General features: G+C 43.7%; 3 protein-coding genes across 5 annotated transcripts in view; 1 reads left to right on the plus strand and 2 right to left on the minus strand.

The window, feature by feature from the left end:
- Positions 1 to 7,846, minus strand: part of LIMS2 (LIM zinc finger domain containing 2) — a 31,427-nt gene extending 23,581 nt beyond the window's left edge. Inside the window, exon 1 of one of the 3 annotated variants that reach the window (XM_027464492.3) lies at positions 7,687 to 7,846. In XM_027464492.3, the coding sequence (XP_027320293.1) occupies positions 7,687 to 7,697 (11 nt within the window). In that variant the 5' untranslated portion in view covers positions 7,698 to 7,846. Of the gene's footprint in view, positions 1 to 1,944; positions 2,132 to 7,052; positions 7,217 to 7,686 lie in introns of those variants that run through there. The other 2 variants (XM_005029776.6, XM_072042459.1) reach the window with 2 other exon arrangements.
- Positions 7,847 to 8,591: 745 nt separating this feature from the next.
- On the plus strand, positions 8,592 to 23,071 carry SFT2D3 (SFT2 domain containing 3). The gene is made up of 3 exons (XM_038183897.2): positions 8,592 to 10,062; positions 12,655 to 12,743; positions 16,439 to 23,071. The coding sequence occupies exon 1, from the start codon at positions 9,027 to 9,029 to the stop codon at positions 9,618 to 9,620; it is 594 nt and encodes a 197-aa protein (XP_038039825.1). The 5' UTR covers positions 8,592 to 9,026; the 3' UTR covers positions 9,621 to 10,062; positions 12,655 to 12,743; positions 16,439 to 23,071.
- The window catches only part of WDR33 (WD repeat domain 33), a 66,697-nt gene continuing 54,829 nt past the window's right edge, over positions 12,908 to 24,775 (minus strand). The window contains exons 18-23 of the mRNA XM_027464455.3: positions 21,155 to 21,257; positions 20,413 to 20,875; positions 16,639 to 16,805; positions 16,416 to 16,508; positions 15,366 to 15,551; positions 12,908 to 13,570 (exon numbers count right to left, since the gene is read on the minus strand). Coding sequence (XP_027320256.2) covers positions 13,338 to 13,570; positions 15,366 to 15,551; positions 16,416 to 16,508; positions 16,639 to 16,805; positions 20,413 to 20,875; positions 21,155 to 21,257 — 1,245 coding nt within the window. The 3' untranslated portion in view covers positions 12,908 to 13,337. The remainder of the gene's footprint in view (positions 13,571 to 15,365; positions 15,552 to 16,415; positions 16,509 to 16,638; positions 16,806 to 20,412; positions 20,876 to 21,154; positions 21,258 to 24,775) is intronic.

A 24,775-nucleotide genomic window follows, 5' to 3' on the forward strand; every position in this document is an offset into this window, starting at 1 on the left:
ACATTATATTTATATAATATAATATTTAATATAAATAATAATATTTATAATAAATAATATTTAATATAAATAATAATATTTAATATAAATATATTAAATAAATATAAATAATATACAAATGCAACTTACGTCACAATATGGAGAAAAATCTAGAGCTTCTCATCACTCACTCCTTGACCTACCAGCTACAGCAATTTGCTATTTGCAGAAGACAGATTTTAAAAGCAAAACAATGCCACTGCTTCACACACTTGAGCTGAGAACAGACCTCAGTGTCCATACAGGTGGCCTGCAGGGGAAACCACCAGCAGGCAGACCTCTGCGACCAGCAGCAGCAATGGAAATCTGTCGGTATTCACACGGAAAAAATCCTGTGCTACAAGTACTTAGCAGCCCCCCTCGATGTAGTTACTCGATTCCAGTAACCCCTGACTGATTACTTCAATAGACACACACGTGGCAGAGCCTTCCCCCAGCCCAGGGGAGCAGTGACAACCAAGAAGCGTGCATGTTTTGAACAGGTTCTGCCTCTGGCACACCAGAAGCACCTGTTTATTATCAGGCATGTACCGCTTCACCCGCGCCATGGACCCGATAAACGACTGCTCACATATGTGTTCTGTATGGCCCTTCTCCACCTCCATCAGTCAAAGGAACTACAATGACCATGTTGTGATGGGCATTCACCAGCGCTGGTAAAACACATCATTCTCAAATGGGTTCATCAATTTCCACCAAGGAGCAGCAACACTGCTTTTGGATTACTGCCCTGGGCGTGAAGGAGGGACATAACCCAACAACGTCAAATAGCTGGAAGCAAATTACACGTTGAAGAATGCTGTCATCTCACATCATCTCCTTGTTCTTCTTATCATCAGGTCGCACTGGTTTTGTGTTACAGGTCTGTTTCTTTGCTGCTTTTTCAATGCTTATTTTCTTTTCTCTCACCACTCCCTTATGTGCTTCTTGCTCTTCCTGAGCAGCATCCTCTCCTCTCAACGGGGCTGACATTTCTTTACTGTCCTCCTACTCTAATGAGGGATGCAGGGTTCAAACCAACTGCTCTATTGCAGATAAGCATCAGGGCTATCTCTAGCTAAGAAAAGACTGAAATACAAAACTTCTGGCTGCCAGAAGAAAACCTCCTCTGCTACATGCTCTCCACTATTGCCAGTGACGCAGACTTCACATCCCATACTTCTGCGGCAGCTCACAGCTCTCCCACAATGCAATAAATTACTTACATTTGAATTAATCTGACCAGTGTTAAATATTAATTAATTTCTGCCCAAAGTTAACTTCAATGAAAATTGAGGAGACAATTACAATTTTAGTCTGAAACACAGGAAAATCACCCACTGAGCCGAGCCATGTAGGTGCCTGGGTAGACTTAAGAAGCTTTGTCTGGTATGCTCTAAACAATCTCGAGAAGCAGCTCTACTGGAAGCTTCAGTTTCTGATAGACTGGACTCATTTACAAAAAGTAAAATCAACTAGCCTGCAATTTATGGAATAAACAGACTGCTGAGCCCTAAAAATCAAGGTGCAGTAAAATCGTATCAGCATTTTGAAAAATGACTGCATTTCACAAACAGTGAAAGAAATACTTTATTCTCACAGTACCTAAACACTTCACCATTAACAGGACCAGCCCTGACGCTGGATCTGAACAGTCCTGCACAGTGCTTCCAAATGGGAAAGGTTCTCCATTACTGCTTTCCTGTTATTGTTAAAAACCGAAAGCTTCCTTGTCAGGAAAGTCCTTTCCTTCATAAACCTCTTGGAAATAAAAACAGACTTCATCCCCTCTTGCTGTGTGCATACAATTCCCACTTATTAAAAAAAAAAAAAAAAAAAAAAAGAACAACCCACCACCGAAAATGAACATGTATCAAATCTTGGAAATGCTTTGTCAACACCATTCCCTTCACCTCAGAGACATACCCAGGTCTCCCAGCTGCTGTATCTGTCCTGCTGCTCAGGAGCGAGCCTGTGCCACTTAGCCGATCCTGCCGGCGTTGGTACAGTTTGGAGGATGCCAGCCCCTGCAGCCTCAAGCCAGCCATGGCACCCAGTGCCACTGTGGAGGGGAATGCAGAGAGGTGACCGGAGAGAACACCAGCAGCGCTGATACTCAGTGAGTCACCTTCCTTTGGGGAGTTGCCTTTACATTTTAGAAGAGCTAAAGCAGGATGCATACGCTTCTGCTCAGGCATTGTTTCTTACACTTCATCTGCCATTCTGCTACGGTCTTGAAGACCAGACAACCTCTTTCCTGTATTCCACTGGTAATTACCTACTGAAGGCAGCACACGAGGAGTTTGCAGCAGCAACCAGTTCTGTTAGCCTGGCATACTGTACCTGTACAAATTCCATCATCCAGGAGATGACATTGTATTAAAAAAATCCTCAGTCTTCTCGTAATTAATCCATTTAATTCAAGAAGACTCGCTGATCAAAGCAACAGAGAAATACAGAAACACAAACTCAGAGCAAGCAACAGAGCGAGCAGCAGAGTCATGCCTTCCACTTGGATGAAGCATGTTCCAAGAACCAGGAGAGTAAAGGCTCCTGCTCTGCCGACACACTGCAGCCTGCAGAAGCTGTGTGCTGCGGAGGGTCAGGAAGCAGGCAGAAGGCACATAGTTGGCATTCCAGCCTCCAGAGCTCTCTGCCGGGAAGGGAACTGAGCAGGGCCCTAACCAGGAGCTCGCCCTTTCCAACGCTCCCCCTCTCCACCCGCCCCTGCGAGGGAGATAAAGGATTACAGAGCACAAAGGGCTCTGGGCACAGTGGGCAGGGAGGATAAAAAGAATAAAAAGTTGGAGAATACAGAAGTCAGTTTTAATGGAGGACAATGTGCACAGCTGAATCAGTGTCATCTGATCAGCATCACCATGAAACCCATCTCAACAGTCATCACCAACAAATCATTTTCTGGTAAATTACAAAAAGGGAGGATTTTTGTAGCATGATAGCAAAATGCCTTCCATGACTACAGTTTGGCAAGCTGTAGGAGGAAAAATAAGTAAGAGAAGGAGAAGTGATGAGTTCATAAGTATTAGATAAGTGTCAACCAGCAGAGATCCTTTCTGTTCTCTAAACAAAACCAGAAAGGTTTACTGGGATCCACCAGAAAAGGCACAAACAGAGAACATGATCATTTCAGTAACCTAAAGTCTACAATTCAACCTGCATGTCCTTGCAAGTTTCAGGTCTGACAGCAATCTGCCACTACTGGCTCCTGCAGATTGCATTTGTTCCTTATTCATTCCTATGTTACGGACCAGAAGAATAAATGGAACCTTATAAAATAAAAAACAGAAGATGGAAAGGAAGCATAAAAATATCCTCCAAAATGAGTCATTTTGCTGACCTTTTACAGTGATAAAACACTTTTTAATGCAATATTAAGTTACCTTTTTTACTTTTAATACAAAGCAAAATATCAAGCCACTGCACCGTTTTATCTCCCACAGCCTTAAGCAATCTGGCCAAACCTCCCCTCCCCTCTCAAACACCTAAGCTTTTACCATTCCGGCTGCTACAGAGCTATTTTACTGGTTTTCAAATAGCCAATCTTCCACAGACAACAGTGAGTCCCTTGTTCAAAAAACAACATAAGGGGATTGAAGCAAGGGGGAATCAAAACAATACCCATCCTGTCTTCCATCCCTTCAAACACACATGTGCTCACTCACTCCTATTTCTGCTCTTACTGCTCTGCACATAAATAGGGAAAATGTGAAAATGCGTGGTTTTGGTTTTCTTTCCCTCTTGAAGGATCACTTTTAAGGGAGAGGGTCAATGACAAAATCTTACAGCAGATTATGTTCTGGGCCAAAGCAGAGCAGAAAGCAGCTAGATTCCTTTTAGGCACTAACAAGCAGTTCTCCTCAGGGAAGCACCTCTGTGTCCCCAGGAACAGACTATGAGGGATCCTTCAACAAGTTAAAATGCATCTGGAGAGCCTCAGAGAACAGACTTAGCTGGAAAAAATTATAATATTAAAACCACATTTTTTCCAAACCAAAAGTAGAAATGGCTGCTTATAACTCAGATGAGACATCTATTAGTTTGATCCAGGTACTTTCTATCCTGCACAAAGAACCTTTTTTAAATACTACCAACCTTTATACTCTCACCTCCTCCTCATCCATCAAACCTTTTTACTTGCAATTACTTCATAACATGGAGCACAAGCACAGCAGCAGCTCTCTAATGAATTAAAAAGCATCTAGTCAAAAACTGGCTAATTGTAAATAATATACCCTTATTTCTTACCTCAACTGGATTAGGAACAATCAATAAGCATATCTGTAAATGCAGCTGTTCTTCTTTTGTTGACTGCAGGAAGTACATAGGCGTATCCAGATCCCAATTAGACCAAGCTTAGTGATGACAAAGATCTCTCACAAAAATAATTATGCCCTGAAACATGCTCTAAGGGAACGTTTTTCCTTGGGCTTTTTATTATCTTTATACTAATTTCCAAAGGCAACACAATACAGCACAGGCATTTTTTTTACCTTTATGTTCCCTAAGCAACAGCACAGCAGTAAAGTCTTAATAAAATTATCTTCAATTCTGTTTTATTTCCTACTTTGAGCATTTGACAATGTTTTGCCCACTGGTCATTCACTGCTCCTCTTTCTTAGGAATGATTCTGTCACAACCAACAAAGAAAACTAGGCAAAACACAGGAGGGAAAGAGGGAAACAAAAAAAAACAATACTCAAAAAGGCAAAAACTAAGAGACGGAGCAAACACACCAAATCAAGCAAGATTGATTTGAAGCTGTCTTCATGCACTTAGTTGTAAAGAAGTACAGTAGCATTTGGTGCTAAAGGCACCAAAAATCATATAAATTGCATTTTACTCACCACTGCAAAATATAGAAAGGTTGCTTAGAAACATACTGGTTTTATATGTATGTATATTATATATATATACACATTATCTGTACAATCTTATCAATATACATTATCTTATCAATAGACATTATCTTTCAGAGTTTATTTCAAAACGTAGTTAAACAATATGTAAGTTAGTAAAATTAATATATATTTCCCTAATTTCTTTTGTCCTATTATCTTTTGATCTTAGTTGGAACAGCTGTGTTCAAACAGAGGCTGTTCTGTTTTTTAAGCTGCCAGCATCCCTTTAAAACACAGACTACTCTTGGAATTAGGGGCTGTAACAGCTACTTTAACATCAAGATACAGGGAAGCAAAACTGCCCTGACAAGACATGGCATTCAGCTCTAGCATTTGCAAATTCCAGTAATCTGCTCATCAGAGTTTTCTAATAAAACACATCCTCACATACAAGCAATGTAAGCTCACAATAGGATACACACAGTATTTGGATTTCACTTGCTAAATAGTCACTTATTTTTAGTAATTTCATACTATGAATATATAGAAGTACACATCCTTCTTTGTATTTTCTGAAACTGCATTTTTCCCTAATGCTAGAAATCAGTAAATCAAATTATGGTAGCTACTTAAATTCAGAAGACACATTCTGCAGCTAAAAAGGACGGAACACTTCAAAATGAAAATTAATTATTCACCTATCTTAATCACTAATAATGCATCAGTAATCACAGTACCTAACGGTGAGTCCGTATTTGTTCCTATTTGACAAGAAAAGTGAAGCGAAAAATAATTACGTCTCAGCCCTGCACATCCTCCCCACAGTCTTCCTCACTTTACAGAGCAAAACAAAACAAAATCATCCCCTTTGGTGTGTCAACGGTTTCAAGACTAGAGACACATTTATGTCGTATTCCTGCCTCTGGAAGGTTCCCACTGCTCAATGTTGTGGAGAAGCTCCAGCTGTGAAGCAGTTCATCTCCTTCTGGAACCTCAAAAGCCCTCAACGTCAAAAGTTTCAGAACATGTCTACATACTGTAGGCAGATGTTGAGAACTACCACATAACAAACATCAGACAACATCTAGCAAGAGCTCAGCTCAGTGACCCACGGCTTGGTCTGAGGAAGCCTGTTCTCCATGCTGAGCTCCTTCCCATGACTTAGGTGTCAGACCTACACTGCTGGACATGGTGCTCGCCAAACGGCATCAGTCAGGCAAGGTGCTGAGCCGTGCCAATGTTTCCCAGACACTGAAAACCAAAGGCAGGTTTCGTTTTGCTAAGAAACAGCCAGTCTGAGATGATCGCTCTGTCCTAGGAAATTCACAAGTGTTCATAATTGACAAACTTTCCAGTATAAATGTTTTTGAAAACTTTAAGTAACACTTGCATTCATGCAATTGACTTTTCAAAAGCAAAGCCAAGGCCTGCTCACTTTAACAACCCTCTGAAGTACGTTGGAAGGAAAGGAGACAAATCCTGCGTTACTTTGCAGAACTGTGCACTCTACCCTCCCTGCTCAGCTTCCTTGGAACATTCCACCCAGCCTCATGCTTCACGTCAGAGCTTCTTATGAACACAGTAATAATTTCTTATAACTTAAAAGGCAAGTTTCTGAAGAAGCACAGGAGAAAAGATGAGGATTGCTGTGCGCAGTCATTTCCCACTGTCCCCTGTAGTTGCGTGATTTCACCCGAGGTGAACATGTCATTCTAAACAGTCCCACACCAAAGCTGTATGGGAATAAAGCAAGTTGGGTTTTCACAGACAACACTTCCCAGGTCCTCCCTTTCTGGTCTCTATTTAGGAGCTGCATGGGTACCATGACCTCAGCCTTCCTCTAGTTTTGAGAAATTTCTGTGAACTTGCAAATACACACCTATGTGACACATCAAAAGAACAAAAAGTGGTCATTTAGACAGAGAAAAAAAAAATAACCTTAAGACAGGAGGCAAAAACCAAAGGTTTTTAAGCACGTACCACCACCTATCAACAACAATTTGTCATCACAGACAGCAAAAATAACACTGATCAAAATGATAGATGAGGACAGAACTATTCAGCGCATACTTAGCAACCCACCAAATATGAGACACATCAAGTGACTATAAGCAGCAGCACAATCCAGACATCAAGACTTTACACAAGAGAGCGAGTACTTAGAGACAAACTGACCTGTATCAGGGCTTCTGGTCACAAATAACAGTGCTTTAGAATCACGGTGACAGCAGGATTCAGGGTGATGACTACCTTAGATAAACATCCTACTACTGTTGATATTATTTCTTCATATCTTTCAAGACATTTTACAATAGCAAGCTTGTTTCCAAACTGCTTCATAATGTCTGGGTTTTATTTTACGGACGGGAAAAGAAGCGATCAGACACTAAAGCACTTGTGCGACCCCTCAGAAGATGCGAGCAAACGCTGTCCCCGCTGCTTTTCTCGTTTACATCTGTCAATTCAGGGACATTACAGAGCTCCCCGGCGTCAGACAGCGCGGGAGGAGACCCAAACTCCAGATTTAAGGACTGCTCGGACACGTATCCGCGAGGCCAGCCCGAAGCAGAGGTCACGGAGGCAGCGGCCGGAGGAGCCGCTCGCTGTGCGGCGGGGTCGTGAGGCACCGCGGGCTGCCGGGGCCCGAGCCATAGCGGGGCTGAGCCCAGAACCGCTCCGTTCCCGGCCCCGTCCCACCCTCTGCCCTCCCCCGGGCCGGGGCGATCCGCGGCGGGGCCGCCCGGCTCTGCCCCTCCACCGCCGGCCCTGCGCTCCCGCGGAGCCGCCCCGGGGGCTGCCCCGGCCTTACCTGCCCGTCATGGCGGCGCGCCCGGGGCCCCCGGCCGCTCGGCGGGGCTCGGCTCGGCTCGGCTCGGCCCCGGCCCCGGTCCCGGCCCCGGCGGGCAGCGCAGACCCCGCCCCGGCCCCTGGGCGTGGGCGGCAGCCGCGGCCCCCGGTGACTCAGGGCAGCCCCCCCCGGGCCCCGCGCATATTTTTCCTATAAAGGGAAGAAAAATTGAGCAACGAGGCGGCGGGGCCAGGCCCGCCTCCCGCTCCGGTGCTGGAGGGGGAAGGCAGGCGGCCATGGTCCTGCAGCCGTGACCCGGCGGGCAGTTAGCGCTGGGCAGCCAGGCGGGACATTTTCCCGAGGAAAAAATCCTCCTGCCGGCCGGGACGGGGGTCCCACACTCGTTGTGCTCGCTTCAGACCCGCCTGGAGGCCACCTGAAACGCAGCGAGGCGGCAGCGATCCCCCGCCGGGACCCCGCTCCTGTGGCACCCAGCCCCTGCTGCCAGGGACCCAGCCGTGTCCTGGGCGCCCCAACAGCTCCGGCGGGTACCGCGGTGCTAACGGGGCAGGGAGCTGCTGTCCAAGCCTGCTTTAAAACTTCATCTCGTGAGGCAGCCCCTTGCGGTGTGACCCACCGTTGCCACAAATATTCTCCTGAGCTTGGGGCTGCTGATGGGAACTGTGCTCCCTGCGCCTCGTGGTGTCCGAACACCCCATTGTTCAGCCCTCCGGTGAACATTTAGAATCATACAGGTTAACCTAGCACTTGGTATTTTTTAATACTTTGAGCAGGTAACGGATTGAGTATCTTTAGTTCTTTGTTTAAAGCAGGGTAATTAATGGACTGAGATCGATGCTCATATTTTAACGGTTGGTTGGAAACCGGGTAAGAGGCAACCTCGTTAATTAGCAGCCAACAGTTCAACAGGGGTGGGTGTCGGTCTGTGGCTGCGCACACAGACGAGCTCCCAGTCAGCCCATCCGCTTTTGTCTCCCCCGGCACCTGAACGCCTCACAGCGGGCAGCGCCCGCCTCCTGCCAGCCCCCCCCCGAGGCAACGTGAGGCTGCGGGGGCTGAGCCTGAGGAGCCGCGGGGCGGTGCCAGGCTGCTGCCCACCCGCACCGGCCGCCCCCGCGGGGCTCACCGGGCTCGCCCCCGCCTCGAGGGCTCCCCTCCCGCGGCGGCCCCCGAGCGCCGCCGCCGGTGCCGGTGCCGCCTCAGCGCCTGGCAGCACGGCGCAGGCGCGGCCCGCCCCGCCCCGCCGCGGATGGCCGCGATGCGAGCCCGGATGCGGCCGCCGCGTAAGATGGCGGCGGGGCGGGCGGGCGGCGCGCGGTAGCGGCGGGGGCGAGCCGGCCATGGCGGACCTGGGCCAGCAGCTGCGGGACTACCTGGCGAGGCACCAAGCCCCCGGCCCGCCCGCCGCCAGCCCGCAGCAGCAGCAGGAGAAGGAGGAGGAGGAGGCGGCGGCCGGCGGGGCGGGCGGCTGGCCGGGCTGGGGCTGGCCCTGGGCGGCCGAGACGGAGCCGTGCCTGCCGGGGCTGTCGCGCTGGCAGCGGCTGGCGGCGGCCGGGCTGTGCGCGCTGCTGGCCGCCCTCTGCTTCGGGCTGGCCGCGCTGTACGCGCCGCTGCTGCTGCTCCGCGCCCGCAAGTTCGCGCTGCTCTGGTCCCTGGGCTCGCTCTGCGCGCTGGCCGCCGCCGCCCTGCTGCGCGGCCCGGCCCTGCTGCGGCGGCCCGGGCGCGGCTCGGTGCTGTACGGGGCCGCGCTGTGCGGGACGCTGTACGCGGCGCTGGGGCTGCGCAGCGCTCCCCTCACGGCGCTGGGCGCCGCCGCGCAGCTCGGGGCCGCGGCCGCCGCGCTCCTGGACGCGCTGCCCGGGGGCGCCGCCGGCCTGCGCCGCCTCGCAGGGCTCGGGGGCGCCGCGCTGCGCCGCCGGGTGCTGCCGCTGTGAGCCCGGCGAGGAGGAGGAGGAGGAAGGCTGAAGGAGGACGCCCGCGCCGCTCGCCTCGCCCCCCGCCGGGGGCTGCTCGCGGCTCCCCCCCCCCTTCCCCTCGCCTCACCGCCGTCAGCCCCGCAGCCCCGGCCCCCCCCGCGAGTACCGGACCCGCGTGGCTGCTGCGAAGCGTGAGTGAGAGCGGCGGCAGCGGGACGCGGCGGCCCGGCCGCCCCGCGTGGAACTGAGCGGAGCCCCCGCGGACACCGAGCCCGGCCGGGCCGCGGAGCGGGGCTCGGCTCGCAGCCGGCGGCTCTGGCGCTGCCCCCAGCCCGCGCTGAGCCCCGCGGGCCGAACACAAACCCGGGCACAGCCGTCAGCCAGCCCGGACCCGTAGTGAACACGAGCACTGCGTGCCCATAAACTGCATAGAGAAAAGCCGTCTTTAAAATGCCGTCCAGTAAGTGAAACCAAGCGTGGTGGGGCTGCGGGTCACAACGCCTAGCCGTAGCTGTGAGGGGAGTCTGGCTTGCGTGGCGGTGGGCAAGTGGCAGGTGCTAACATTAGGGCTGCCGTACAGCTGCTGTGAGGTACCAAATACTCGGACCACAAAGGGATAGCTTCGTCTTTCCAGAAGACTTTCTTCTGGATATGTGTTTCTTTTTCACTTTTTCAAACTGGTCAGGAACCGCTTGCTGTCACAGCATGACCTTCAAAAACAGATCTGCTGCTGGTCGGAGCTTGCTTCAGCCAGCATAGCTCTGTTTCAATCCAGAAACCAAGCAGCTGTACAAAGGTGGCTGGCGGTCCCTGGTGAGTGCTTGGTACTTCAGTGCATTGCTGCAGGTAGATGGAGTGCCTGGCCTAACCAACTCCAAGCCCCAGTGGCTGTCTCGTTGAGCGTACGTGCCTCACACACAACACAGAGCCAAACACTGCAATACACGTCCACTATCGCTATGTAGGGTTTAACCTATCAACATAATAGCTGCTCTTAATTAAACCAAAATTGTTAAATGGAAGTACTTAAATGTACATAGATTGTCTTAATAAAACTCTTTGTGTACCAAATGTCAGTATAGACATTCAACTACTGGTCACTTTTTTCCTTAAAAATATAGGTCAGAGCCATCTGGAATAGCATTAAATTAGTTTTCTCACTTTTATAATTCCTAAGCTATAGTATATAAAACTATTCTTATTTCTAACATCAGTATCAAAGTACGTGTTAGACAAGGTGAAGCTGTAAGCTAGCAGGTAGAGTGTAAGGATTCTACATGCAGTGCTGGTGAAAGAACTTCACCTGGACAGGACAGAAGCATATTCCCATTAAATAATTTCATCCATTTTTCAGCAGTCAGACTGGGAACCTTCTGTCTCCTCTGATATGCTGTGGTCTTCAAGATTTTATATGAAAGCTAGCTAATCCAGTTAATCTCTTGACTGGTTTTGCACCTTCCATGGCCACAGAGTATCTCAAAAATTCTACCTAATTTAAAAAGCTGGCACTCATGAAGAATGTAACACCAAGTACAATAAGCATTTTCCATTTTGTCTAAATACAGAAACCTGTGTTGCCTGTTACTAGGTACTTTTTTTTTTTTTTTTTGCAGAGGACTGTAGCTTAATTAAGGGCCAAAAGCTCATCCTCTAAATCAAGTATTCTAACTACTAGCAAAGTCACTTTCAGCCGCATATGCAATATACATAGGGCTTATATTAAAACAAAAAAAAAAAGCTTTCTCCTTTGCTGATGATTAAATTGTCAGCATTAATCATCAAAACCTAAAAGCAATCCTACACCAAAAGCAACCACAGCCCCTCTACAGGTAGAGGTAAAAGCAACGTATTTTTTTCCCTCAAAGGAAAAACTGTCACATCAGTTTTTTCCCCAGTCAGTTCCTTTCAGATTCCTTTCATTTAATTACTGTAATTTTCACATGCCATTTTGCACACTACAAGTTAAAAACTAAGAAAAAAAAACTAGCCATGACCAAATCAAGAGAACAGCATTTTAGCATCTACACTTTGATCTCTTTAAAAAAGGTAGATCGTAAGGACTTAAGTCAGTCTTTAAAAAAAAAATGTGACTGCATAAGTCAAGATAAAATAGCTGCTGTGTATTGCTAAGTTGTTGCAGTGCCTTTGTCAGCTACAGAGCTACGTTGCCTTGTTATCATGAATATTCTAACAGCTTTAAAGTAAAAGATGGTAGATTTAGATTAAACATTTGGAAGAAATTCTTTACCATGAGGGCGGTGAGGCACTGTCCCAGGCTGCCCAGAGAAGCTTGTGTTTGTCCTATGCCTGGAGGTGTTTGAGGCCAGGCTGGACGGGGCTGGGGGCAGCCTGGGCCGTGGGCAGGTGGGGTGGAACTAAGTGGTCTTTAGGGTCCCCTCCAACTGAAACCATTCTTTGAAATTCAAGTGGAGAGAGTAAAAAAAAAAAAAAACAGGTAGTGATAGTTTTTGTTATACTATGTCCTATACTTCTAATTTAGGACCTTTCTGAGAGCTGCCTTTAGAGTATGTCCTTATGTAATAAACTTTTCATTCAGGCTTTAGACATTAAAGGAGCCTGGTGACTGGAGATGATTGATATGAACAGTTTATGGGGAAATTGGAAAGTCGTGGTTGGTAAGCAGCTTTATTATGAAATGGGGGAAATACAAATAACTTCTGCTCATCTCCCCCCCAGTAAAACTAGGGAACCATACCCTAAAAGTATTTGGAAATGTTAAGATGAAAGCCATCGACTATCAAGGTTTGCACTTCAGTATTTGAATGGATCACTCTGCTGGACACCCGTATCTTTAAGCGATGTATGCTACGGCCACTGTAAAACATATGCATCCATATTAATCAAGCTCCGAAACTTCTTCCCCAATTCCTTTAAGTGTAAAGTGTTTTGCTCCTGCGAACACATGTATTTGACTCACCCAGATGAAGTGTAGAATGACTTGTCATGCTGTCTTGCTAGTGGGCCAGGTTATAACTCACACTATGTTTATGACAACTTTTTCTAAACGGTGTTCCACGTTTTTCTCTTTCAGGGTGATAGACTAGCAAGCAGCGGTGATTTCCTGTGTTTTGGAATTTTAACGTCAGCACCACTTGTTTTCATAGACAGCTGTGTCTAAAGGTGAAAAAAGTTCTCTATACATGATAAACCAAAAAAATAGGAATAAGCTATTAGTATTTTAAACAGCTGAGATTGCAGGAGGTAGTTCTGTTGTTCCATCTGATACACAAGTTTGCTTAATGATGACACTTTATAGTAATAGGTGAGTAAAGAATCACACAGCGTTGACTTTTTTGTTAATTTTTGCACAAATTACATTCTGTATTCATACAAAAAAAACAATGTAACTCTTCTGACAAACTGTACATATAGAAACAAGTTTCTGTCTGGAGGTGAACTGAAATCTGTGGAGGTGCTCCATGTCTCAACACTAAAAAAAATTCCAGCTCTTCACAAAACAAAGTAGGTAAAAGAAGGTGAGGAAAACAGGGATGGAGAGGACAAAACAGAAAGCTAGCTGCAATACTGCAGCTAGTAGCAGTTGGCTGATCTAGGAAAAGACCCTTGTTAGGAACTAATTAATGCACATTCAGTTATCCCAGTTAAGAATCCAGGTTTGTGTTGTTGCAGGGTTACTTTCTCTTTGAGTCCATAGTAGCAGTCTATTTAAATATTGTCCAGCAAGGACTGGGTGTGACCCAGTCAAAGCCTCTTCTATCGGCCTCTTCCACCACCCCTAGATGCTCCTCTTCTTGACTGACCAGAGTTCATGTTGTTTCCTCTTCCCCAATTACTTCCACTCCTTCCTCCTCTAGAAGGGTTATTGCCTCCTGCAGGTCCTCCACCAAAAGCTTCATCTCTGTGGAATCCATCATGATGGTCTCCATCTAAAGAATTAGACCTCCCAGATTTTGGCACTCTCTGTGATGGTCCTGAATTGCCACGTCCTAAAAATGAAGCACAATGTTACTGATTTTGAAGTCGAAGCCATACCTCTTCTCAGACACACTGTTGCTTAGGTAGCTCTCTGGTGGTACAAACAGTCAGAAATTGAATATAGTTGAGACCTACAGTTTTTTGCCTGCTCCCTCTATCCATTTTTTTGTTAAATAGATTCAGTATCTCCGTGACAGTCCAGAAGATGGACAGCAATCAAACAATTCTTTGGGGATTATAAGAGATTGTCTGATATGTCTGATATGTCTGATCTAGTCAGCAAGTACTTAAATAAGTCAGATCAACGATAGTCATAGTGTCCTCAAAACTGCCAGGCATACCTGATTGTTATCCTTCAAGACCATCTGTGGTTCTTTGTATGTGTTTATTGCAAAATATTTTTTTTTCTCCTAAACACAACATTGCACTGATGGATCAGTTGAGGTTGGTGGTGAGAACAATGAGTAATGTTACTGTTAGATTCCTTTTTTTTTTTTTTTTTTTTCTAGAAATAATGGGAAGATGCTTGATTTTATTACTATGTGTGAATATAAACTACACAAGCTCTTACGGCCAGGAACGTCAGGATTTTCTACTTCTCATAGATCATTTTAGTACTGATATGTAAGTTAAAATCATAATAAAAACAAACAAACAGGTCATTAGCCCAAAATAACAGAAGCAATGTTTTCAAAAAATAAATGGTAAAAGTGCTTTATGGACATACACGCTATGGCTAACTGGGAAAACACAACGTTCTGTTTTGAAAGGAAAAATGGTGATATAGAGGGAGTTTACCAGTGGAGTTTTACTAAGAACATCTATGAAGTAATGATGAAACCTGCTGTTAATACAACATTGCAAATACAGTCCACACAGAGGATTGGCATACACTCTAAACTAGATGAGCTTCAGAACTACAATAACAGAAGCAGGATGACATTGAATGGCATCAAAGGCAAAGCTGTGCAGCAGAGGGCTGACAAAAATGTCAACTGTAGGCTGGCAGCTCAACATTTGGAAGCAACTGTAAAGGATCAGGGTTACTAATGGCTACAAAACAGTGGGTAATCAATATAAGGACATTATTTAAAAAGATAACGGCAATCAGATTTATAAGAAAAGGGGCCAAGAACTGGTGTGGGGCTAAGATTATTTTGGAAACTGTCATAGGCTATGAACCAGCTCTTAGACTCAAAAGAAAATACTTCGTGGGTTGCAGTAGCTAACTGAAGAAAAGTGTCACGTGAATGTTCAGTAATAGTTAAAAAGTCAGATGTGATTATCAGGAGCTATTAGGAAAGAATGGAGGAAATACAATAAAACCAAGTGAACTGAAGAAATTAATGGTTAAACCACATCTTAAATAGTGTGTGCAATTCTTTGTTACCCCATTTAAAACTGAAAAAGATACAGGCAAGGTAATAAGGATAGCAAAAGATACAGAACAGCGTTCCAGAGACAAAAGATGAGCAGATCAGGGCTCTGACATGGAGAAGAGCTAGTTCAGGTTGGAAACATGAAGTTTGATACAGTAAGAGGTGACATTCAGAGATAATAAAGATCAATTAAAACGGAAGACATCAATGAATTAAATTAGTGAATGACAGGCTTCAAACAAGAGAAAAGCAGTATTTTACTTTTAAAAATTTATTTAAGAAAACACTCTGCAACATTAAGTTCCAGAGCTGCATCTGTGTGTTGTGTATGTCAAGAGTTTATGCTTCTTAAAAAAAATCTGAGTGAGACTACTGTTGAAAAATGTGCCAGTGTTACGTAAGGTTTTCAATATAAGGGACTTTTTACCTTTGCCCCTCTCCTCTGGGGGTCCACCTGGAGCATCCATTTCTCTGTGGTCAGAGGTCCCTGGTCCATCGTGCCAGGGACGTTTACGTGGTGGCAATGAGGCCATGTCCATGCCCTGGAGCGAAGAAGAACGTTCTCGGTTAGCTGGAGAATGCCCGTCATGAGGAGGATGATCTGGACGAGGACCTGATCATGAGAAAAAACAGGATCATTAAGTAGTGTTCATCTGATCATTCTCTCTCATTTTCAGAGGCAGTCATATAAATGTACACACTTTCCATGCTATAGGGCACAAAATTTTGAGTTAGAATTGCATAAAGCTTCCCCCACCTGCTAAAAAGGCAAACAAGCAAACACTGGATAAGTAAAAGTTGCAAGAAATCTAAAGATAAGAAAGTTTTAAAAGACGATGAGGAAGAAAGAAGTGAAGGATTTAAAGCTTTCTTTTCAGTATATTTTCACGCATTTTAGAGATGATCACAAGTTCCTTTCACGATTCACGTGTCATTTGTGCTCGTTTTTTCCATGACATTCTAAATTTCAGTTTTGACCCTATATGTAATTATATACGTTCCTTTAGTAACACAAATATTCATATCAATATGCTGTCACATGTTGCAGCTAAAAACACTATTTTTGCAAACAATAAAGACGATGGCATCAAAGCAAAAGATTCCTATTGGCATTAGTATATATCTCAAAAATCTACAAGTTATGCCTCAGTCACCCACAGGTGAAAAACAACATGCAGCTTTGGACTGTGTAAGATTTCAACTTAAGATTTTAAAACCACAAACATTTTTTATTCAGTGAGACTGCTGCATTTAGTGACAGTAAAATTGTGGACAGTTAAGTGTTTTCTAAAGTTAGAAGTCCAAGGAACTACCTTTTGTTTCTCTGGTGATAAAAGACTAACAGTGAGCATAAGTACAGACAAAATAGTGACATTTTTCTTGAAGTGATTATGTTTTAGAAGTCTAGTCTATTATTAGAAGCAAACCTCAAGTTTTTTTTTTTATATATACATTTGTTTAATTTTTTTTTTTTTACCTGGTTCTCTGTTTCCATCCCAGGATTCTGGTTTCCGCCCACCTTCAAAGCGTGGAAATTCATCGGGAGTAGGAAGTAGACCCTTCCGGCCCCCTGAGCAGTAAGAGATGCAGGGAACAAGAATGAGAAGAGACATCGTATTAATGAAACTACTGCAATTTGCCCAAGAAATGTCTTTGGTTCCTTATCCTTGTATCTCAGTGTGGAAGAACGTTCCCCTCACCTCTAAGTGCACCACGACCTCGCCCCCGAACACCATGGTCCCTTCCTCTTGCATTTTCATCTGGAGAGTCAAAAGTGTCATCTGGCCCAAAATCTTCAGGACCAGGAAAGCCATCTCTCCCCCTGGGTCCCCGGCCCTCATGTCTTGAGGGTCCTCCTCTTCTGAAGCTACAAGAAAGAACATGGTACAAAGGTGGTTTATAGGCAGAATTTACATGGATAATCTTGAGACAGCTTCAGCTTAATAATCCTTTTCTGAACTGTTTCACTTAATACTTATAGCACCATACAATCATTCAAATAGGATTTGTGGGTGGAAAAGTGCTTATTTTCTGCCCTTGAGAACTTTGTTTTAATATTTTTCCTCATTTTCTTCTGCTGTGTCGTTTTTTTTCACACAAGAAAAAATATTGTCAAATATATTGCATTAATTTAATGAAAAGGGAAACAAAAAATCACTGAGTGATGATAGGTATAAGGTAAGGTAAGGAAAAAGACAAGTGAATTTCCCTTAGCTGTGATGGTCTTACTTTCCCTTCCCTTTTACTGATAAAAGCAAAGTGAAAAAATGCAAGCAATGAGAGTCGAGGCTACAGTGAACATTCCAGCATAAATTCCTGTTGATTTTGGACTCTTTCGCTAGAACATTATCTTATTCATCCCATTCTTAGAGGATTTTTTTTTAAAGTTTACAGATTCAGGAAATGATTCTAGACTGTACTTGGCTCTGTAGGAATGCTGATCGCTGAGCAGTGTGCACAGTGGCCTTTACAACCTCAAGAGCAACTTATCCAACCGCAATAACAAATAATTTTGTTTTGCAAAATGTAGTTATGAGCCTGAAGTCAGTAATATCCTTCTTGTAAGTACCACGGCATCTTCAGTAATTTGATAGGACTGGGTTCTGCGTCTCATCTGAAATCAGTATAGTTCCTCCAGCATCACACTGGGGCTTTAAACACAGACCTTCAGAGAGGAGAACGGTTCCTTCTTAACTGTCAGTGCCACTTCAGGTAAGCCTACAGATGGCTGCATGAATGCTAGCAGGTCTGGCTTTTACAGTACCAGTTTAAACACTTGTAGTGCTTGTCAGACTGCATACATGCTCTGTGTATTACTGCGACTCCCGAGGTGTGCAGTACCACCAGCTGGTAGGGCTCTCTCAGGTTACAGCTCAGCTCCTACAATTTCTGTGCGAGCACAGGGGGGATGTTTAGGTGGCGCAGGCACAATATTTTGGGAGTCCTCACAGTGCACTCCCACACTGTTCCTGCCCACCCCTCAGTGACAGCAGTGATAATGCTGAGCTCTCTCTTTCCCCGTTCACACTGATGCCGCCCCCCACCTCCCCTCTTCTCCCAGTTCCACACTGGCCAAACTGCAGCACCATAATATTCAGGTGGTCGTGGCTTTGTGCAGCATCCCCTTCCCCAGCTCATTAACGACACAGTGCATCCTATTACAAGCAAAACTTTAGATACTTTTATTTAGAATTTTAACAACATTAACCTTTTAATTACAAATTTAAATATTTTAACAGTAGTCATAACACAATACAATATTTTTAAACTTTTACATTTTTTTTTAATTAAAAACAATAGGTCTGTCTCCACCTCCCAGAAAACAAACACAATACAGAAAGGAGGCTGCTGTGCCTGTACAGCAACAGTGGATGGAGGGAGTGCTGTATATGGACAATGAACCATTTTACATTAACCTGGATTATTTGTGAAAACAAACTGAACAGTTTCAGGTACAAATGGTTCAAATAACCACATAGCAATGTTGTTTAGCCTTGAAACAGCACAGTCCTCTAGATACTCTTTAGAGGGTCTCCCATTTTTAATACTGACTTGGTGTGATTCTGCTTAGCTTGTAAATTACCAAGATTTGCAACACGAGGTCCCATGGCTACCAGGAATAGGGCCTTGCCTTTTATTTCCAGGCAACCTCATGGACAAAGTTTAGCTCTGAAATCTATCATGCCTATGCCTGACATAGCCACAGCTCCTAATATTGTGTTTTGTATCTCCTTTTTCACTTTTTTATATCAGTCACATGTAAAACCCTGCCTTGTATAGGGCTCAGTTCCTGTTTGACTGCTCTCAGATCTTCTTCCTTGAGGCCTAGGACCTTAATGTACAGAGCTATACACTGCAGATTAGCAGGCAGGAAGAGGCAGGTCTCTGCGGTAGAAGCATCGTGTTGATAGGCACAGGTAGAGTAAGAACAGGACAGGGATGAAAAGGACGGGAAATTAGAGAGAAACACACATACATACACTTCCCTCTCATGCTTGATCAAACCAATTACAATCTAAATTCCAAACCAAGTCAGCTAAGTGTGTAGCTGGGGTTCTTAGGTTCACTTGAGCATCTGCAGTAAATGGCATCTAATTCACCTTCACTCAGATTAATTCATTAAGCTTGTAAGCACAATAAGCCTTTTATAGCCCTGTGCTGACTCTCTTTAAACTAAATGGTCTGTACCAAACACTTGCACTGTGACAAACAGACTCTTGTTAGTTCAGAAGTCAGATTCACAGGTCAAAACATTCCTGGACTCTCTTCCTGAAACCTTTTTAAAATCAGGATAATAAAAAAAATACTTCCCAGTCCCTACACATTTCCAATATAAGATCCAAAAGTCTCTACTGAGCTTCTAAAAATGTCGTCTGCTATGTCTTTTAGAATTATATAATGCAGACCATTCAGCTTGGATTCTATTTTAACTTTTGTTTTTTAAATGGCTTTAATTGTTACCTTCTTTTAGTTACTGTTCATTTCTTTTCATACTCTTCACACAAAAGGAAGGTACATCTTTACAGAGCTAGGTAGAAAATAGCTAAAAGAAGAGCTGTATAGATGCAAAGTAAAAGGAATGTAAGAAAATGATTAAAAAGGCAACTAAAACACACAAAATTCACATTATGTGGAGACCACAATATATTTGTACAAGTACACATTTTTATACATGTGGAGTTGGTGGTCAGTGAGAGGCTTAGACCTGGGAGGCCAAATTTAACTCCATTAAACTAGCATAAATCTGGAGCAATTTCAATGACAGGTAATCTTGCCAGCTGAGTAATTCCTCCATATTTACAGTAATAACTAGAAGCAAAGTCATCCCTTTGTGATTTATTTGGAAATTGCGAGCAATGACATGGACATTGCTATAAACTAGATTATTTTTGAGTTCTTCGTTTGGCATTAAGAAATCAGTCAGAAAGAGAAATAAAATACCTACAAGCAAAAACATGAGAAAATAGTCTCAACAGTCCAACAGATGCTGTAGCTCTGCCCCTTATATTTGATAGTAGGATCACTGTTCCTGCTCCTTACAAGTATATTACATCTCATTCTACAGTCTCCACAGTCATCCTGTGGTTTGTGACTGGAGACAAGTCTCAAATTCCACTTCTAGTGTTCAAAAGTCTGTCACTTTAACCTTCAAGTTTCCTCTCAATTTTCATCAAAACGATCTCAAATCTTCATCCTGTGTCACTGGATCTTCTCTACAAATTTCCTCCCTTCTCTTTACTTACTGTTTACAGACACGGAAGCTGCTGTGTACAATGACCATTTTTCAAGTTTTCTTCTATTACTGAATGATTTTATGGACTCTATACTCAGGTATATTAGAGTTTTCATTTCCTTATTGGTTTCCAGTTTATAAATCTGAAACAGATAGACTCCTTAATGACAAGGAAACCAGGAAAAAAAGAATTCCCTCCATTCACCCCTTACCCAAAAACAAGGAGTTGACATATCCTTACCTCTCATCTCGTCTTCCTCGGAACCGTGCATCCTCAGGATCCCGTGGATATCTATCATCTGAAGGTCTCCTTCCTTCCCAAGCACCAGGAGGGCCACGGTTTGAACCCCCTCCTTCAAATTCCCTGTGATCAGGAGGAAAGGGAGGCCCAGGTCCACCTCGTCTCCATTTCTCATCTTGCAATGGTGGGCCTCCTCTCCCCTCAAATTCCCGTAATCGATGGCCAAATCTCTTATCTGGATGGAAGTCGTCACGGAAGTCATCTGGTCGATCAAAGTCATCATGGAAATCTGGGTGAGGTCCTCGTCTATCTGGCATGCCCCTGCTGTCTCTACCATCACCCCACTCCTGGCCACCTCGAAACAACCCTCTCTCAGGCCCATGATCAGGACCACCACTGTTCTGGTCGTGCCTTCTATCTGAGAGAGGGCCCATGTGATGGTTTGGTGGACCACGGGAGTCACCTTGAGGGAAAAAATCATAGCAGATTTCTGTAATGTTTTCTAAAAATGCTCTAGGATGCTCTAGTTTGTACAGTTCTAGAAAGCATACACCACACATTTCACATTAAACAATTTTTGGGGAAAAACTTTTCCTCTGTATTCCAGCCCAAGCCTACGGAAGCTTCCCTCTCAGCAAAGGCCCTTTGTTCTGCTGCACCCTTTTCTATCTAGAAGCGCTGCACTTCAACAGCTTCCTTTTGGAGAATTACTCACAGAAGAACAGACAACGTATTTAATTACCTTTATTGAGACCAGGTCCTTGGTTGTGAGGGCCGAGACGACCTTGTCCTCCCTGCTGCCCCAGTCCTGGTATCAGTGGTGGAGGACCTGGGTTCTGTCCGTCCTATTAGCATATAACAGGAGAAACCATATGAATTAGCATGCATGAGCATTTTTGCTTTTAAGCATTTCCTAAGGGGGTGAGCCAAATTTATTTGCTTAAACAAAGACCACATCTTCTTACAATAGGAACAGCTGATTTCCCAGTGGTTTCAGCCTCATTTTTCAGAGGCTCACATCACTAACACTTTTCTCTTCCTTCCCTGTCTGAGCAGCATATATAATTTTATAGAAAATTTAACATTTCAAAGACTAACATTTTATCCATGACAACCAAAGATGATAAAAGCTCACGTTTTATCTGCCTGTTCGAAAAGACAAGGGAACTGTGTATGTTTGTTTGAAAAATACAAGTACTGTTTTTTATGCTATTATAAAGCTACATGGACCAAAAGCTTGCTTTGGAAATGAACAAAAAAAATGGAACAATAAAACAATAAGAATATTAGCAATGTTGGGGTGGGGGAATAACCACCAACTACTGCTGGTGGTATCAGAGAATCTCTGTTCTAAACTTGTGTAAATGCTTAACATGGAAATACATGAGTTTAATTTTTAATGTGGTGGTCAATTTTGTTTTTCCTGATTCTAAAGTTAAAATCAAAAGTATTAAAACCTTTAGGATGCTTGGCTAAGCACAACGAGACAAGTTGTTAATGGGTTATTAAGCAATGGCAGGTCTAAAAGCAGAAGCTGCAGTCACCTGCTATTCTCAGGCAGAAACACAGTAAGCAGAGGTTTGTGGAACTTTCAGCATCCCAAAGAAAAACTAAAGTAGATGTAAAGTCTTTGGTTATTTTTATCTTCTTTGTTTGTTTGTGGATTTTGAAGGATAAGGTAATGTTCTTTAAATTCCATCACTGTTACGGACCCCTGAAAGATTTCTCTGCAGGTACCAAATTACGCTGGACCCAATATGAAAACATGGCTGGGAAACAACATGGTTGAACTGTCTCATTCTGCCTTTCAGCAGGAAAGGCCAGATAAAAAGTCAACACCTGGGGACTCTGTTTGACTGAAACTAGAAACGGGCATGTACACAACTTACTGCCTAGCAATATTATCCAACAATAAAAATGTATCACTGAACAAGATAGTTGAAATGTGCACGATTGGTACGCAAAACCTTTTATGTTGATATCACCAAAAAAAAATTCCCCCTAAATCACATACAAGAGAACCCTAAACACAGAGTGTTTTTTCCTAAAACATTTCAAGTGAGAGATTTAGACTTGGCCTTTATTTTGGCTGGTAAAAACCTTCCAGATGCAGGCCATTTGCAAATACACTGACAACTACACTTCCTTGTTGTAATTGTACTGATTCAGCTCTCCAGGAATCGAAGTTAAATGATTTTCATGGTCTGAACCTACTTTTGAGAAATCCTGCTATTTGGGTGTATTTTTGTGTGCTGCAGAGTAGCAGGAAGTTCATTTGAGCATGTTTCCTATCATAGCTTGAAATGCCATTTTTATATACTGCTTTTATATTCTTAAACTTTTATATTGAACTGCAGTATAGGTGACCAAAAGCACACAAACATGTACTACAAACATCACCTCTGCATTGAGTATTTTTGTAATGCATTTTGGGGGGAAAACAAAGGCTTGTTTCCAATGTTTATTAAAGAAAAAAGCACACAACTTTCCTAGGGAATGAATGACAACTTGAGTCCAGAACAAACAAAATGCCTGTCTAGGAAAGATCCAGCTCTCACGGGGCTTCTGCCATTCCTGACCAAAACCTTGCTGGAGTTTTATAATTTCTGATGTATTTAACATATGTTAACTAACAATAAAGTCTTGAACTTCTTAAACTGTCACTGTTTAACCAAATCATTATTTCTTAGTACTCGCTACAAGAAGTTCACTAGCGTTTGCCAAAACCCTCTATTCCAAGCAAACTATGCTTTGACAAGATAGACAGAACCATCACAATGCATTTTTACATGCTTTTAATTTTAAAATACATTATGGGTCCCAAAATTGTTACGGAAAACTAACTTGCACAGCTCGGAAGGACGGACTGCACCCAGAGCTGCCACCAGCCCCTGGAAGCAGCTGTGTTTGAGCTGCCTCCTGCTGCTGCACAGCCTGATCGGGGCTCCCTGGGGCGTGCTGAGGTTCTGCACAGTGCAGGTAAGCTGGAGAAGCAAACAAAACTCTTCCACCTTAGTGGCTTGTCTGGCCTCTGTGTGCAAAGAGCACAGCCACTTCATGACAGCTAGCTGTAGTAGTTAAACGTATGCGCCCAAGGGGGAAAGAATGTTTTGTATTGACCCAAAGAAAAAAAAAAATGCATTTCAACTAAAACACAAGTTCCCAAAGTTTTCCACTACGTGGACGAGACTCACCTAAGCAGCAAGTGAGATGCACGTCTAACCAGAAGGATTAGATATGGGACAATCAACTATTCTGAATTAGCAATAGCAAAAAAAGGCTCCAAAGTACTTCTGCCAAACTGGCAACACTCTGTATTTATCTGTCTGCATTTCAGTACCAACGTGCCCGTCTCCAGAACACAATTTTGCCATATCTCAGTCAATTTCCTTCTCAACCAGCTTTCTGTTCCGTTAGGTATTTGCAGAAAGTAGCAGATCCCACGTTCAGGAAGAGATGTGCATCTTGCCTACACATCTGCAGTAAACCTCTGCAGGTAACGGTGCTATCTTATCCAGAGATTAACCTTTACAAATATGCAGTAGTAATTTCACAAGCCCTCGATGAAGCAAATAAATATTCCTACTCTGCTGTTATTGCAAAGGAAGGTCAGTAATTTGTACAAATTTACAGGAGAGAAATATCAAATTTAGGACCAAAAAAAAGTCAAAGCTTACTGTTAAAGATTTCCAAGGTAGGGAACTACCATTATATTCATATTACACAGAAGCAAACAAGACCAAAAAACCTGACAAGAACATTATGATTTTTAAAATCTGTCCATTTTCTAAAGACATTAGCCTCCTAAAGCTAAAAGGAAGGAAAAAATGGTCAACTTTTTTTTTTTCTTTTTTTTAGTATTAAGACTTCCAGAGAGCAGTATTTAGTGAAAATAACTGTTCATCTGTCACAAGCAACTTCCTGAATTCTGACCCAAGTGTTAACAGCAGGGTCAGATGAGGACAGCCCAACACATGCATGTAAACACACACATGCTCTGTGAGGATTTTTAGACAGAGAAATTAGTCCCCTTAGGATAACAGCAAAGCCCACAACTGGTAGCATGCATTAAATGAGTAATACTTGTGGGACCAATTCCTGTTCTTTTAACTTGGATGTTTCTGAAACCTCAGTGACACATTTACAGATGTCCCCAGGAAGTTATTGCTGATACGTCAGAAAAAATACTCAAACGAATACACAATTTGTAGGCTACTCTGATCTCTGAAGTCCAACCACTGACAAAGTCCATTTCAATGTCATCACACATTATTGTGATTGGTGCTGGACTCCACACAAAGTATATCCACATCTGTCCAAAGCTTTAGCTAGAAACCGTTCAGTACAAGTTGAAGAAGTCGAA

This window comes from Anas platyrhynchos, chromosome 9 (assembly GCF_047663525.1).
Source record: "Anas platyrhynchos isolate ZD024472 breed Pekin duck chromosome 9, IASCAAS_PekinDuck_T2T, whole genome shotgun sequence".
Lineage (NCBI taxonomy): Eukaryota > Metazoa > Chordata > Aves > Anseriformes > Anatidae > Anas > Anas platyrhynchos.

What these genes read in the sequence shown, in the direction of transcription:
- SFT2D3 (XM_038183897.2), top strand. Translation starts at nt 9,027, where the DNA reads ATGGCGGACCTGGGCCAGCAGCTGCGGGACTACCTGGCGAGGCACCAA.